The sequence below is a fragment of the Melopsittacus undulatus genome, chromosome 2 (genome assembly GCF_012275295.1).
Source record: "Melopsittacus undulatus isolate bMelUnd1 chromosome 2, bMelUnd1.mat.Z, whole genome shotgun sequence".
Classification (NCBI taxonomy): domain Eukaryota; kingdom Metazoa; phylum Chordata; class Aves; order Psittaciformes; family Psittaculidae; genus Melopsittacus; species Melopsittacus undulatus.
In genome coordinates, this window is record NC_047528.1 from 16,554,682 (window position 1) to 16,572,550 (window position 17,869).

The 17,869-nt window shown below is 40.2% G+C and overlaps 1 protein-coding gene across 1 annotated transcript in view; it reads right to left on the reverse strand.

The window, feature by feature from the left end:
• RDX (radixin) overlaps nucleotides 1-17,869 on the reverse strand; it is a 45,081-nt gene that overhangs the window by 12,289 nt on the left and 14,923 nt on the right. Inside the window, exons 3-7 of the mRNA XM_034073308.1 lie at nucleotides 16,697-16,780; nucleotides 9,495-9,590; nucleotides 7,065-7,339; nucleotides 1,196-1,279; nucleotides 592-738 (exon numbers count right to left, since the gene is read on the reverse strand). Coding sequence (XP_033929199.1) covers nucleotides 592-738; nucleotides 1,196-1,279; nucleotides 7,065-7,339; nucleotides 9,495-9,590; nucleotides 16,697-16,780 — 686 coding nt within the window. The remainder of the gene's footprint in view (nucleotides 1-591; nucleotides 739-1,195; nucleotides 1,280-7,064; nucleotides 7,340-9,494; nucleotides 9,591-16,696; nucleotides 16,781-17,869) is intronic.

A 17,869-nucleotide genomic window follows, 5' to 3' on the forward strand; every position in this document is an offset into this window, starting at 1 on the left:
ATGAAGATAGGCTGAGAAAGTTGGGGCTGCTCAGCCTGGAGAAGGCTGTATAGAGACCTCATAGCAGCCTTCCAGTATCTGAAGCGGGGAGGGACACTTCATTACAGACTGTAGTGATAGGACAGCGAGTAACGGGTTCAAATTTAAACAGGTAAAGTTTAGATTGGATATAAGGAAGAATTTCTTTACTGTAAGAGTGGTGAGGCACTGGAATAGGTTGCCCAGGGAAGTTGTGAATGCTCCATTCCTGGTGGAGTTCAAGGGCAGGTTGGACAGAGCCTTGGATGAGGTGGTTTAGTGTGAGGTGTCCCTGCCCATGGCAGGGGGGTTGGAACTAGATGGTCTTAAGGTCCTTCCCAACCCTAACTATTCTATGATTCACTTCTCTTCATTTTCCTTCCACTTGCATCCCTAGTTAATATTTAAAATTTAAGTATTCTGGCACTTAACATCTATCTCTCTTTTTCTATCTTTCACATAAATTAGAAGGTCTTTGAGAACCTGTTTTCTAGATGTTACTGAACACACAATAAAGTGTTTTTTGTATAATCTCAGAGAGGAAAGAAGTGCAAAATGAGTATAACCACTTACTTATCATCATGCTCATAAATATTCAGACCCAAAGCATCAACTCCTAGCCACAGTTCAGTTCCCTTTTTATTCTTTATTTCAAAATAGTTGACTCCATACATTTCCAAGTCTTGTGCTATCTTAAGGTATTCCATCATAGAATCTTCCCTGATGAAAGAAGAAGTGGAGAAAAGACAAATCAGAAGTACACTGTAAGAATAAGGGAACTGCAGAATAACTAATTCATGCAAAATTTAGTTTGGAATTAAATCTCTTTGAAATTCATATGTATGTTGATCCAGTTATTTGTAGAGTTCTGCAACCCAATATCTGATCATCACACTCTGCTTTTTCACCCCCAAGCTAAGGAAACACTAAATATATTTTAGAGGCAGGCAACTGTGGCAAAGCCATGTGACAATCTTACCAGAAATCCTGTGGGTAAACCAGTAACCTAACTGGAAACTCAAACCTCTATGAAGCTTTCATGGAAGCTTCTGGTAACTGCCTACCCTGGTCAGAATAAAAGAAAGTAGTTTCCAAATAAATATACCATCTCCCAGAATACATCCTACTAATAATAAAAAACCACTTCAATGTCTTTGACCATTTTTTACATAATTACCTTAACATTCCCCTGTGCTCTTCATGCCAGTTCTGTATTCTTTCTTCCCACTGTTCTTTTGTCAGTTTGTGCTGTTCTAACACGCTGCAAATAGAAGTTGTTGCTATTATATGGCAATGACAACCAATTGACCTCTTAAAGTTGTACAAAGAAGTTTGGTTACCCAGTGTAATATATGCCTTCATTGAATAAATGTAAACATGACTTCTTGTACTCTGCTCATCTCTAACCCAAACAGACACAAAAACTTTGCATTTCAACAAATACACTTCTAACATAGTATGAAATAATTTTTTTTTCATAACATTCTGTACTCTTTGTAATGTACAAATAACACCATGGCATATCTTAACTTTCAGTAAAGTCATAAGATGCAGACCTATAAAATCCCCATATGACAGAGCTGCAAATTAATCCTTAGGTATGCATATACACACAAGCTTTCATTCTGCTGCTGTTTGAAAAGAGAAAGACAAGTTAGCAGACTAGTTTGTTGGGGAATGTAAAAATAGAGACAAGATAACCTTATTAAGTAAGTCAGAACAGTTGTTTCCCTTCTGTTTACACAGGAAAGTAAGAACTTACTACTTTTCCCTATAATTTTAAGCAAAGTACAATAAGGAACAGATTGAGTAATGCAGAAGATATGAATGCAGTGTTTCTTTCGGTCTAGTGAAGTGCATTTTTCAGTGGTAGCCATATGACAGTTTGAAAAATAAAGCCCTGCTCCTAAGTTCCTCTCACAGAATGGATTGAGTTTGGAAGTGACCTCTGAAGGTTATCTTGTCCACTCCTTTTCTCAAGCAGCGTCACCTACAGGTGCCCATTACCATGTCTAGAGACAGCTTTTGACTGTCTCCAAGGAGGGAGACTACACAAGCTTTCCAGGCAACCTGTGCCCTCATGGTGTCTTCGGTTTTCCAAAATGAGCTAAAATTTCTACTTCTACAGAAATTCTTTGCATTTTCCTCTTTTCAAACTGAATTTGAGTTGAAAGACATGAGGCAATGGGCACAAGTGAAATACACTTGAACAAAATTCTTTATTTCTTTGCTGCGGGGATGGTCAAATGCTAGAACAGGTTTCCAAGAGAGGTTGCAGAGTATCTATCCAAGTAAATACTCAAAACCCAACTGGAAAAGGCCTTGAGAGATCTGTTGTAATTAGAATATAATATTTCAGGTGGAATTGACCTACAATGTTTATCTAGTCCAACTACCTGACCACTTCAGTACTGACCAAATGTTAAAGTATTTTATTAAGGTCACTGTCAAATGTCTTTTAAACACTGAACATCTTGAGGCATCAGGTGACTCTCCTGTAAGCAGGGTGACTGGACTAAATGATCTTTAGAGCTCCCCTTCCAACCTCTAATGATTCTGTGTTTCCATGATATACTTAAAGCTGACAATGTCTTTGGTGACAGCCATCTGTCCTGGGTTTAGCAGTAGCAGTCATTTTTTCTCTTTCCTAGTAGTTGGTGCAGCGCTGTGTTTTTGACTTTCAGCCTGGGAACAGAGCTGGTGACAACGATGTTTTTAGTTACTGCTCAAATGTTTAGACTGGCCACAGGACTTTGTGAGTCTCATGCTCTGTCAGGGAGGAAGGGAAGCCAGGAGGAAGCAGAGACAGGACACCTGACCCAAACTAGCCAAAGAAGTATTCCATACCACAGCATGTCAGCCCAGGAGGGACATGGGAGTTACCCAGAGGGACACTCTCTGCTCAGTCGGGCTAGTTTCGGCATGTGGTAATGTATTCTCTTCCCTTGTTATTTCTCTTATCATTATTATTATTGGTGCTAGCAGTAGTGATTTGCGTTATACCTTAGTTACTGGGTTCTCATCTCAACCTGTGGGAGTTACATTCTTTCGATTCTCCCCCAGTCCCTCCAGGAGCGGAGGGGGGGAGTGTGGACTGGGTGGCAGACTTGTCGACAGGCTTTAAACCATTACACCATCTCACCACTTGGTTCCCTCAGTTCTCTCTTAAAATACTACTGATGAAATGTATACAAAGACTACTGCAACAGAATAACTCAAAGACTAGATGCCTTGGTGCTACTCAGATCACCCTTTTAAGACAAGAAATATGCAGTGATTTTGATAGGTGAACACTAAGACTCAGTAAATTAACATGAACTGCAAATCTTTCATCACCTTTATCAGTAAAATTTTGCAAAACTAAAGCCTACTTTGGGAAACAAGAACACATTTCTGACATTATATCGTATATTGTTCTGAAGTGTTATTATGAAATACTTAGGTTTTGTATTCATTCTAACACAATTATTCCTGTTTTGCCTCCTGTCATCAGCAAATTTGTCAGAAAACTATGTGCTCACGCAGCGCATATCCTCCAGTGCATTGATGATAACTTCTTAATGCAAATGGTGGACAAACCAACTAGAAGAGGAGCGCTGCTAGATTTGGTACTCACCAACAAGGAGGGTTTGGTTGAAGTGATGATGGTCAATGGCAGCCTCGGCTGCAGTGACCATGAGATGGTGGAGTTTAGAATCCTGTGTGGGAGGAATAGAATACCTAGCAAGGCCACAGTTCTGGATTTCCGAAGGGCCAACTTTGGCTTCTTCAATCAACTGCTAAGGGAAGTCTCATGGGAAAGGGTACAAGGTAGTAAAGGGGCTCAAGATAGTTGGTCAGTACTCAAGGACCACTTCTTCCAATCTCAGGATCAGATTGTCCCAGCGGGTAGGAAATCAAGTAAGGGAGCTAGGAGACCAGCGTGGTTAAACAAGGAACTGCTGGGCAAACTCATGTGGAAAAAGAGAATCTATGGATTATAGAAGGAGGGGCTAGCCACTTGGGAAGAATATGGGACAGTTGTTAGAGGATGTAGGGAGGCAATTAGGACAGCTAAGGCTTCCTTGGAAATTAGTCTTGCTAGTCAGGTTAAGGACAATAGAAAGGGCTTCTTCAAATACAGAGCAAATAAAACTAACACAAGAGGCAATATAGGCCCACTGCTGAACGAGGTGGGTGCCCTAGAGACAGAGGATATAAAGAAGGCAGAGGTGCTGAATGCCTTCTTTGCCTCTGTCTTTACTCCAGCAGACTCTCCCCAGGGGCCCCAGATTCCTATAGCCCCAGAAGGAGTCAGAACAAAGAAGGAGTTTGCTTTGGTAGATAAGGATTGGGTTAGGGATCAGCTATGCAATCTGGACATCTATAAATCGATGGATCTGGGTGGAATACACCCACAGGTGCTGAGGGAGCTGGCAGAGGTCGTTGCTAGGCCACTCTCCATCATCTTTGGTAAGTCATGGGAAATGGGAGAGGAGCCTGAGGACTGGAGGATGGCAAATGTCACACCAGTCTATAAGAAGGGCAAGAAGGAAGACCTGGGTAATTATAGACCAGTCAGCCTTACCTCCATCCCTGGAAAGGTGATGGAACAACTTATTCTTGATGCCATCTCTAGACATATCAAGGATGAGGGGGTCATTAAGAACAGCCAACATGGTTTTATGAGGGGAAAGTCATGTTTGACCAACCTTACAGCCTTCTATGAGGAAGTAAATAGGTGGAGGGATGAGGGTAGAGCGGTAGATGTGGTTTTCTTGATTTCAGTAAGGCATTTGATACTGTCTCCCACAGCATTCTCATAGATAAGCTAAGGAAGTGTGGGCTTGATGATCAGGCAGTGAGGTGGATCAAGAACTGGTTGAAAGGAGGAAGGCTTGTGGTCAATGGGGCAGAATCTAGCTGGAGGTCTGTGACTAGTGGAGTCCCTCAGGGGTCGGTGCTGGGACCAGTGCTGTTTAATATTTTCATCAACGACCTGGATGAGGGAACCGAGTGTACCCTCAGCAAGTTCGCTGATGACACTAAACTGGGAGGAGTGGCTGACACACCAGAAGGCTGTGTTGCCATTCAGTGAGACCTGGACAGGCTGGAGAGTTGGGCAGGGAGAAACTTGATGAAATTCAACAAGGACAAGTGTAGAGTCTTGCATCTGGGGAAGAACAACCCCATGTACCAGTACAGGCTGGGGGTTGACCTGCTGGAAAGGAGTGAAGGGGAAAGGGACATGGGGGTTCTGGTGGATAGGAGGATGACCATGAACCAGCAATGTGCCCTTGTGGCTAAGAAGGCAAATGGCATCCTAGGGTGCATTAGAAAGGGTGTGGTTAGTAGGGCAAGAGAGGTTCTCCTCCCCCTCTACTCTGCCTTGGTGAGGTCATATCTGGAATATTGCGTCCAGTTCTTTGCCCCTCAGTTCAAGAAGGACAGGGAATTGCTTGAAAGAGTCCAGCACAGAGTCACAAAGATGATTAAGGGAGTGGAACACCTCCCTTATGAGGAGAGGCTGAGGGAGCTGGGTCTCTTTAGCTTGGAGGAGACAGAGGGGTGACCTCATCAGTGTTTGCAAATATGTAAAGGGTGGGTGTCAGGATGATGGAGCTAGGTCTTTTTCAGTAATATCCAATGGTAGGACAAGGGGCAATAGGTGTAAACTGGAGCATAGGAGGTTCCACGTTAACATCAGGAAGAATTCTTTACTGTAAGAATGACAGAGCACTGGAACAGGTTGCCCAGAGGGGTTGTGGAGTCTCCTACATTGGAGATATTCAAGGCTCGCCTGGACAAGTTCCTGTGTGATGTACTCTAGGTTACCCTGCTCTTGCAGGGGGGTTGGACTAGATGATCTTTCGAGGTCTCTTCCAACCCTTGGGATTCTGTGATTCTGTGACTAGTTGAAAGCGTATGCTAGAAAGTCATCTGAACATTATCTAGTGAAAAAAGCATCCTAAGTATTTGAATTTGTGTCATGCACAATCACTCCAGCGTTCACAGGTTGTCATCACAACTAAGCAAAAACCAAGACTTGTGAATTCACATATATTCAATAATGGCAGTTCTACTGATTCTACATCTCCCTGTCTCCCTAAAAAAGGGTATTTTTCCAGGTAAAAGGAGTATAGACTTCAGTGTCACACGGAGGAAGTAAACAGCCAAAACCGAACTCATAGCCAGGATTTTTAAAACCCTGAAGCATTTTTTTCAGTACTACACCACAATCTTTTGCAGTGCTTTTTTGCTATGAATTTCCTAAGCTTAGTTATACTAACAATCAAATCTCCACTTTCAGTTTTCAAACCAAAGACAAAACATATGACTTTTTAACAAACCTCAAATTATTCCATGTTTCTTATTTCTCTGAAGATGCACTTACGTTAACATACTTAGCACACATCTGTTCATGATACATCTCTATGGATTCATCTACACTAACAAAATTGTGACTTTTACATTTGTGTTGCAATGCTTCTCTTGGTGCCAAAACAAGCCAGGAGCAGGGTTTCAGTTGCGTAAAGAAACAAAACTATCATCTCGGTGCTTACTTTTCCTAGCCAATTATATGAGTCTATACTCAATAGCAATAACAACTGAGTTCCTAAATTTCCTGTCTAGGCTAGCATTTTTTTGTGATATATTCTACAATAGACTTTACAATTATTTTCCAGGAAATTATTACAATTTAAGTGTACAAAACCATCAAAAATTGAAGAAAATCAAATACACTAATACAGAAATCACCAAGATGAGTTTAGCAGAAGCAAGCTGCTAGAAACATCGTATAATTTTGGAGTACTTCGGAAATTTGTTCAACTGAATCTGTGCAGATGTTTGTGGATGAGCCAGAAAACAGCTCTCAAGGAACCTATGGTTGTGATGCTTCTTTATTATTTAGAGTCTAACTTAGGATCTCTAAATTTTACTAGCAAAACATGCACTCTTATGAAAGCTACCATTAAATGAACATTATCACTCAGTATTTTAATTATAATAAATGTGCTGTAATCAAGTTTAAATGCAGCAGATGATGCAAACCTAGTTTCACTCACCGCTGAGGGAGAAGTCTGTCATTGGCTAGGTAGCCTAGTTTATGCATCTCCTTACTGTAATCTCCATACTTGGACTGGACAGCATAGGAAGCCAGAAGAACTGCAGTTTCTGGTGGGCAATATATTTCATCATTTAAGATGGCTTCTTTGACTTGCAGGAAGAAAAGTCTCTGAGTTATTTCCTGAATTAATTCTTCAGATACATCCTCTGGAAAAAACTTGGCCCTGAACTTAAACTGCAAAGGATTTTCTTTCCTTACATCTTGCTGTGTTACCTGAGGGAGAGGAATAAAGAAAAAAATAAAAAGAGTGCTAAATAGTATATTAAATATAATTAACTCAGCAGTAATGAACCCTCTAGCTTCTCTACACGGAAAGCAAGTGCTTCCTGACAAGTCCCCACTGTGGAACTCACTAAGGGTTCACACGGCACTGAATCATGTACACTGACTTGGATAAATCAGACTATTTTGAAATACTACTCAAAGACTGTTTAAGAGTTTTTTTGTAGGCTTGTGTGAATTTGTACTTATCACAATAAAGACCTGGAAAGAAAGTTGTAATACATATTAAAAATTCCAAACTATAGCTAAGACTGAATTGCAGGAAGTAGTAAATTAGGGTCTAACAAGGTTTCTTTAGCAAGAACTACATCACATTTCTTCAGTGAAGTATAAAGTTGGATTCTTTTAAAAATCTTTGAAATACTGAAGTAAATACACATGTTTTTCTCCTGTGCAAAAAACCATAATCACATTAAACACATTATTTTGCTAGGATGGATAAGCCTTATGATTTTTTTTTTAAGAAATCAGATGTGGTCATCTTAAGTGTCTACTTCAAATTCCAACGAAAACTCATTCTTACATAGAAATTTCCATTTAATTTGGGCTCAACACTGATTATGACTAAAGGAAAACCACTCAAATTAAACTAATTTTAACATCAGGTAATACAGTGCTTGTTAAAAGGTACATTCAAAGTAAATCTCAAACATCCTAATTCCTCAAGCACTTTATTACACATTTAATTTTATGTGCACCAGTAGTCCCTCTAGGACTTCTTCAGTATGCATGAAATTATGCATCTGTTTGTTTGACTCAGAAATTTTCAAAAACTGTAAAAATAATGCAACCATTTAATCATGTACATAAGGCAGCATAAGTACTATACTCAACACTTTAGCTGTCAGTTCTTAATGTTTTGCTCACTTTTCATTATTGTCCATCTGATTTACATACAGCGCTTCCCTTTAAACTTGCCAGTAAATGATTAGTTGTACTCTTGACGTAATAAAACATTTGCAAATCTATTCTGTGATTTATCAGATCTTTCCTGTATTTACCACATTTAAATAGTAGCTTGCAAGTTAGAAACAGTTTATGATTATGTATTTAAGAATCAAACGCTACAAGCTTTTTTTAAAAAACAGATAATTGATATATCAAAATTAAAGGAAGTAGCACTCCCTTGTCACTCCTGAACAGCACCAGCAACTTCACTTGCTGAAGACCTTCACTGAGTTTTGCAAATGATGCACCAAATCCTGTAATCTCCAACCACTGGAAGCAGGCCATTAGGGCTAACACATTATTTGTAGTACTACATTTATTGCTTATGAAACAAGACATATATGAAATTCTAGGAGACAGCTTTAGTGGTTAGCAGGTTTAATTTGTTGGATTTACTACAGAGGAGAAGGAAAGATTATTATTAAATGCAGACAGTGTGACTTGCTCCTAAACCCCCCACTAATTTACCTCCAAATACTGAAGATAAAATAAGGCATTCTCAATTAGGATGAACTAAAAAAATCTCTGTATTCTAAACAGTGCCATTAATAACCTGGCAGCCAATATTAAAATAAAACCTGGCCATTCAAACTCAAATAGAATTTAAAGCAAAATGACCTGGTTCCCAATAGCTGGGAGACACAAAGTGCACAGTGCTACTGGGAAAAAACAAAACAAAAATTGTCCTACAATCTACCTACTAGAGATACATAAACAGCAGTTTAGGAGTCTATTATTAGTGCCTTGTTTGAAGATCTATAGCTGTATACACACAAATTCTTGAAGCTCAAATACTTCACATATACTCCCCCCCCAAATTTGAAATATTTATTCTTTTTTTTTTTTTTTTTGCTAGATGAAAACAGGATAATCATATGAATTTCAGTTTTCCTTATGTATGCATCACCACGGTACTGGAAATGGTATCCTACTCAAAGTAAATGTTAATGCAGCTTTGCATGGTTTTTTTTTTAGAACCAACAAAAATTAAGACTGTATTTTGTCATTTAAAACAAATGAAAGCAACTTTTCAATTAAATTTGAAGCCAGCTATAGCTCACCTACAATAATAAAGCAAAAAGCCTTAAAAATGTATGTGTCAAACTGTACACATGCCTAAATATTAGGAAATTGTTACCTTTTTATTTAGCTTCAGCCAAGTTGAGTAGCCTTTGCTGTCCACATACTGCAGCCCAAAAAACCAGACTTCACGCAGACCAACAGTTTTTACCACCTAAAGATAAATGATCCATAATCATCAGTAAATGCCACAACAGGATATTTTTTAAATGGTAATTAACCTACAGAAACCATGTCAAACTGAAATGTAATCAAGTTTTACAAAAACAAAAACCAATCATAGCAAAACATCAGGTACAGGGAAGCATTCATCTCAGAGTTTTAAATAAGCTCAAGCACCATGTTGCGCAACTACCAATTAGACGTGCAGCTTACTGCATGAATCAAAATCAGCACCTAAGGAATATGAGGTAGTAAACAGGACTCTGATAGTTGAAAGCATGTCTGGAACTTAAACAGGGGAAGTTTAGACTGGATGTAAGGAAGAAATTCTTTACTGTAAGGGTGGTGAGGTACTGGAATGGGTTGCCCAGGGAAGTTGTGAATGCTCGATCCCTGGCCAGGCTGGACAGAGTCTTCGGTGACATGGTTTAGTGTGAGGTGTCCCTGCCCATGGCAGGGGGGTTGGAACTAGATGGTCTTAAGGTCCTTTCCAACCCTAACTATGCTATGATTCTGTAATTCTAAGTGACCTGCAGACCTAGACACGTAAGTCCACTTCAGGAGAAAACAACTGGTGAAACTCTAATAAAAAAATAATACTTGTGGACAAGTATGAGGTAATAAAACAATGAATCACTTCCTTCAAATATTCTGAGATCTTCAAACAGAAAAGGGATAAGAGCTATCTAGCTGACAAACCATACATGTATTTTCCATAAGATTTCTAATCAGGTCTCTCACCAAAGGCAAAAGAAACAAAACTGTCCTTCAATAGAGGGAAGGTCTTTTTATGGATTTGCTAGTTAAAAAGAAATAAAAACCAGTTTTCACAACAGACTTATGTAATGACAAGAGAAGTCGTCGTCACCCCGTCCCATCCCCCCAGCTTCACATATGATCTACAAAAAAGGATGAAACTGATGTAGCAAAATCTGCCATAAAGGAACTTCCATAAAGATCTGGATCTGTGAATTAACAATAAAGGAAGATGACCTCAGTAAGTGACGATATTTAAGAAAACCAAAATACTGTATGTAACAGAAAACAATTTTAATTATGTGACCAAAGGTCTCATTGAAAAGGGAAAAATCACACAGCTGTTATATTACTACATATATTTGTGGTATTCTCAGACCTTTAATACATATATGTACTGGTTATATAATCTTAAAAATGGATGCTGCAGCACTGGACAGGTTTCAGAAATGTTGAAAAGAATGATCAGTGACATGGAACATTTTCGGCATAGCTGAGAACTAAGGCTACTGACAGAGAAGGCAGGAAAGGAAAAATATGGTACAGGTCTATAAAGCTGGCATGGCATGTAGAAGGGAAATAGAGAATTATTATTCCTTATTTCTGACAACGTAAGAATCAAGAGAATCAAAGGAAATCATTAGATAACAGGTTCAAAACAAAGCAAAAGAAGCACTTTTATTACACAGTATAATGAAACTGTGGAATTACTTACAAGTTTTTTGTATAGTAAACATACACATAGGTTCAATAAGCAACTAATCAGAGACGTCCAGCAAAGTTATCTAATAAGATAACCAAACTCAGGCTCCAAAAGGTCCAGTATGGCAGTACTTAATGCATGTTCTCAGGTTAGGCCACGCTGGCAAGGTGGTTTACTGAAGGCTGTTTTATGGAGTCTTTCAGATGTATGTGAAGTAAATAGAATTTTACACAAAGCCCCTTCTCCATTTTAAAGCAGTACTATTGGGTTGCAAAATTAAAATTTTGAAAATCAGGAAGTGTCACAAGATAGCTGTGCAAACTTACTTCTGATGTCTTGTATACCTGTATTATTACTTAACAATCATTCACACGTGCACCTTTTTTTCCTCCTCTCCTTTCACTTTCAAGCTCCAGAGCACAGAATGGACGCAACCTGATTCCTTTAGTAAGCAAAGTTATTTTCCATAGAATTCCTACCCAACTGACTTTAGAACATAAGAAATACTGGCAACATGGTTCTGAATAACATTAAACTTGGTGATCTGACACAGATATTTCAGACCTGCTGCTGCTTTTGGCACAGACCTTCTGTATGATGCTGATCAAACTATTTATGGCTTTATCAGATGACTGAGAACACTCTTCACTTTGCAGCTGTCCAAGTTGATCCTTGGTACCTGATCAGCTGTCTGAGCTGCAAAAGACGACAGTAAGAACTGCACAAGCTCAACAGCTCTGCCCATAAGGCATAAGGAGACAAGTGCTTATGCTCACAAAAGAACATTCTGCTCTCACCTGCTGACTACAGCCCTTCATACGGGATGTACACTGCATGTATTTTAAACACAGGCAAGTTGTCTACTACAATTTGTAGTTACATACATTTGTGAACCAAGCCTAAAAAACAGCTTACACATTAGCCTGCTTTACTCCAGGCTCCATAAATAAGGAAAGAGTATCATCTATCACTGCCTCTCACCTCAAAGGAAAGAGAACAACATTTCTGGAACTTTGTATCATGATAATATAAGCACTTAGACACGGCAGTAACGTGATATGAAAAATAAGTACAGAATGAAAAACTTAGGAGCTTGATTCTGCCTCAAAACATCCATTAGGCAGCTTCAGGCAAGCCTTCGTCACAACTGTAGAAGATTTACACAACCATCACATCCTTCAACTTGTCTATTAACAGGCAATAAAAACTTCTTGGAGAAGAAGTTATCTTATCCCTTTATGTTAGGGATAGGCTGGAGAGTCTGGAACTCTGTCTGGGGACAGGTGATCAGTTAACAGAAAGTTTGTGGGTCAGGGTTAAGGGGAAATCGGTGATGGGACACATTACTGTGGGGATATGTTACAGACCGCCTGATCAAGAGGACTCTGTGGATGAAGAACTCTACAGACAAATAGGAAAAGCCTCACACTCACAGGCCCTTGTTCTCATGGGGGACTTCAACCACCCTGACATCTGTTGGGGTGACGGTACGGCCCGGCACAAGCAATCCAGGAGGTTTCTCGATTGTGTGGAAGACAACTTCCTTCTGCAAGCAATAGAGGAGCAAACGAGGAGAGGTGCCCTGCTTGACCTCGTGCTCACCAACAGGGAAGAGCTCGTTGGAAATGTGACTCTCCAGGGAAGTCTTGGATGCAGTGATCACGACAAGGTCGAATTCAAGGTCCTCAAGACAGTGAGAAGAGCGTGCAGCAAGCTAACTGCCCTAGACTTCATGAGAGCAGACCTTTGGCCTCTTCAGGAACTTGCTTAGCAAGGTTCCATGGGATATAGCCCTAGAGGGCAAGGGGGCCCAAGACTCTTGGTTAATATTCAAGGATCACCTGCTACAAGCTCAGGAGTGTTGCATCCCAACTAGAAGGAAGTGCAGCAGGAGGGCCAGGAGACCTCCTTGGATGGATAAGGAGCTGCTGAGGAAACTTTGAGGGAAAAAAGAGGCTTATAAAAGGTGGAAGCAAGGACAGGTGGCCTGGGATGAATACAGGGATGTTGTCCGGGTAGTTAGGGACCAAGTTAGGAAAGCTAAGGCCCAATTGGAGCTAAACTTGGCAAGGGATGTTAAAGATAATGGGAAGGGATTTTATAGGTATGTAGCGGCTAAAAAACAGACTAAGGACAATGTAGGCCCCCTCCGGAAGCTTTTGGGAGAACTGGCTACACAGGACTTGGAGAAGGCTTAGGTTCTGAATGGCTTCTTTGCCTCGGTCTCCACTGGCAAAGGCTCTGACCGCAGCACCCGAGTCTTGGAAGGCGGACGCGGGGACTGTGAAAACCTAGACCTTGGGCTCACTGTACGAGAGGAGCTGGTTCAAGACTATCTTAAGAACCTGAATGTGCACAAGTCCATGGGACCTGATGAAATCCATCTGCAGGTCCTGAAGGAGCTGGCGAATGAAGTTGCAAAGCCACTGGCCATCATATTTGAAAAATCGTGGCAGACAGGTGAAGTTCCTGATGACTGGAAAAAGGGAAATATAACCCCCATTTTCAAGAAGGGGAAAATGGATGACCCAGGGAATTACAGACCAGTCAGTCTCACCTCTGTGCCTGGCAAAATCTGGGAGCAGATTCTCCTGGAAGGCATGCTAGAGGCACATGAAAAACAACAAGGTGCTTGGTGACAGCCAGCATGGCTTCACTAGGGGAAATCCTGCCTGGCCAATTTGGTGGCCTTCTATGACGGGGCTACAAAAGTGATGGACAGGGGTGGAGCAGTTGACGTCATCTATCTGGACTTGTGCAAAGCGTTCGACACTGTCCCACATGACATCCTTGTCTCTAAATTGGAGAGACAACAATTTGCAAGGTGGACCACTCGGTGGATAAAGAACTGGCTGGATGGTCGCACTCAAAGAGTTGTGGTCAATGGCTTCAATTTCTGGCTTGAGACCAGTAACGAGTGGTGTCCCTCAGGGATCAGTGTTGGGACCGGTCTTGTTTAATATCTTTGTCGCTGACATGGACAATGGAATTGAGTGTGCCCTCAGCAAGTTTGCCGATGACACCAAGCTGTGTGGTTTGGTTGATACACTGGAGGGAAGGAATGCCATCCAGAGGGACCTTGACACACTTGTGAGGTGGGCTGATGCCAACCTCAGGAATTTTAACTATGACAAGTGCAAGGTCCTACACCTGGGTTGGAGCAATCCCAGGCACAGCTACAGGTTGGGCAAAAAGGAAATACATTGTAGTCCCGCGGAGAAGGACTTGGGGGTGTTGGTCAATGAGAAAATGAACATGAGCCAGCTGCAGTGTGCACTCACAGCCCAGAAAGCCAACCGTATTCTGGGCTGCATCAAAAAGAGAGTGACCAACAGGTCAAAGGAGGTGATCCTGCCCCTCTGCTCTTGTGAGACCTCACTTGGAGTATTGTGTAGAGTTCTAGTGTCAACATAAAAAGGACATGGAACTGTTGGAACAAATCCGGAGGAGGGCCACAAGGATGATCAGGGGACTGGAGCACCTCCCATATGAAGACAGGCTGAGAAAGTTGGGGCTGTTCAGCCTGGAGAAGAGAAGGCTGCGTGGAGACCTCATAGCAGCCTTCCAGTATCTGAAGGGGGCCTACAGGGATGCTGGGGAGGGACTATTCATTAGGGACTGTAGTGATAGGACAAGGGGGAATGGGTTGAAACTTAAACAGCAGAGGTTTAGACTGGATATAAGGAAGAAATTCTTTACTGTGAGGGTGGTGAGGTACTGGAATGGGTTGCCCAGGGAGGTTGTGAATGCTCCATCCCTGGCAGTGTTCAAGACCAGGCTGGATGAAGCCTTGGGTGATATGGTTTAGTGTGAGGTGTCCCTGCCCATGTCAGGGGGGTTGGAACTAGATGATCTTGAGGTCCTTTCCAATACTAACTATTTTACGATTCTATGATTTTAAGAAAAGTAACCAGAGCAATAGACATGTTTTGGCAAATCAAAACATACACATAAAGACAACATAGCAAAAATTTCATTGAGTCAGCTTCCAAAAGTTCTTAAGAGAGGCTTCTGAGATACTTAGGAAGGACAGTGGGGTATAGCTTGAAATAAAGGAGATAGCCCTCCCATTCTTTCTAAATGGCAACTACAGTAAGCCAGAGGTACTGATGCTCAGTATTAACACTGTATTGAAAACAACAAAACACTTCCCACCATTACCACCAGTGTGTGGAAACATACCCACCACAGTTATAGATGCTAAACTAGTTGACTAAAGGACAGATTCCCTCTTGTCTATTCTGACCACTGTCAGGAGAGACAAAAGGACTAACAATAAATGTGTTAAGACACCTTCTAAAATATTTTTAATGTGTTTGTGCAATAAATAAGAACTTTACTGATTTTCACAATGGAAAAGATAAAACCAGAGATATCAAATGCTGTTAGTAGATGAAGATGATGAAAACACATACACAAATAGGAAACAAATCAACAACTCCAGAGAACATCAGCTTGTAAAAGCTTTAAGGAACCACTGACTGAGGACAAGCTGTTTACAAAAAATGTAGAGGATCACTAGACAACAGCTAAATTCATGGAGGTCATTTTCTGCAATCAGTGACTAACAAGTCTATGCAGAAATGGTGGACACGACAGTAAACCTTGAAGATCAGCCCTCTCAGTAACAGTGTGATTTGATTCTCTTTCTACGAACAAACAACCTAACTTTTGTCTGAAAATTTCATGCTGGTTTTGCAATACAGTTCAGCTGTTGGTGTTACTCTGTGCAATTATGAATTTAAGATTAGGTTGAAAATGCTTGTCTCCTCTCAAAACTCTGCAGGTTGATTTTGCTTGAGATAACAATTTTTCAATTTAAACTTCCAGAAGTTGACTGTTAACAGCTGGTCAGATGTCAAACACCACACAATGAATTGAGGAAGAAAGCTGAAGAGAGCATGAAAAAGAATTCAGAGCTGGATCTTTGTTTCCCATTTGTGAATGCCCCAATTTGGCTGAACCTGATTACCTGGGCACAAGACATTACGCAGCAGAATGTCACCCCACCCAACACAGCATGTCAGAAGATAGCAAAGGTCGGTAAAAGACAAGTAACAGCTTGAGGCTTATGTGCCACAGAATATCGTACTTTTTATTTGATGGTGGTGTTGGTTAGACAAAAAAGCAGGACAGCCCTTTTGTTAAGGAGGTCAACCTTTGTAAAGAGTCATGAAGTCTGAAGACACACTGCTACTGATGTTACAGAACGGGGTGGGAGGGTGATGTGTTAAGAGTCAGACATTTCAAACAAAAACTGAAAATGAACTTTCATTCATCTAAAAAACACACTACCAAAGGAGAAGGTACAGTTCTAATGGGTCTGCAATCCATAAGAACATTAAAGCTGTAATTTTTGCTATTCCACTTAGCCTTTTCTAACCCCCCCACTTTTTTTTTTTAAACTTAAATTTCAAACTGGATCATAGGACAACATTAGTTCTCAAATATCTGGGAAGTGAAAAAGTATCTACAGCTTCCATTCATGGAAAAAAAAAAGGTAACTTTCCTTAATAAAGTTTTATTGTTATATTCATTATTAAATAGTGAAGGCTTCTTCTTTCTCAAACTATGCCTTAATTCCCTCAATAGTTTTATGTGCTTGTACACATACATACACAGAGACATAAATGAGTTACCTGATCAAAGAGCTGCTTGCCTGTTGTACTGGGCTGGATGGCAAATTCCAGCTCTGCATCCATTGTGGTTACTCTGACATTGATCTACAGAAAAAAAAAAGTAATATTTAAAATCATACTATAACAGTATCGTGCTTCTACATACTGTGGTTAGCCTGTAAGAAATAACATATGGTAAGTAAATTCAACAGTTTTAATGGCCTTACATCCACACAGAACACAGCAGATACAAAAATGAAAAATCTGAATCTAAAAAAAAAAAAATTCTCATCTTTTATTTAGTATTAAAGCATACTCAGGATAATATTTAACACTAAGTTTGAAGGTCAAAGCAGGGAACAAAGTTCAAAATCAGTTTAATGGGATAGGTGACGTGACTACTTAGCACTCAGAGAACACTGGGACATTCAGCTACTCGGCACTATCTTTCAGTGGGCTTCATGTAAAAGTTCCTAGTAATATACATATCATTTTAAGGTCTTTATACATAAAAGAGAAGCAGCCTCCTGCCCTGCCATTTCTAAAATAAAGAGGTTCAGCAATCAAAGTATATAGAATCAGAGCTTTCACACCTCAGGACATACTACTAAACAGGTTTTTCATCAGTGGAAGAGGAACTATAGAAACTAGCTGCCCTTAACACTGATCCCTTTCAATACCTTACCAAAGACTGAAAAATCACATCTATAAAATTAACTTCTTCCTTTTCCTAGGAAAATAGACGACCATTTTCTAGATGACTCTTGACAAGCCTTGCTTTTATTTGTTCTAAAGCAAGCAGTTAAATATTGTAGGAGATAACTGGAAGCCTATCTTACTTGAAGTACAACAGTCTGTTCCGATTTCTCTTCAACTGTTACACACAGAAGTGAGAGTTCTCATGAAACAAAACAAAGTATTAAATGCATGGTTCTATCTTCCCACTGTTAGAAGTGAGAAGTGGCTTACTGTTCCTACTGCCAAGGTATCACATTTTATTTATCTTTAGCGAATAGGAATACAAAGTGTTAAAGTTCAAATCTACTTTGCTATAAATGCAAAACCCAGAAACATGAAAATAAAGGCACAGAGATATATCCTAATTTCTGTCTATTATAAAATAAGGAGCAGGAATAAACTAGGACTTGTATTATAGGTTCTTACACTGCTTGATCTATGCCTGTGTAAACTATT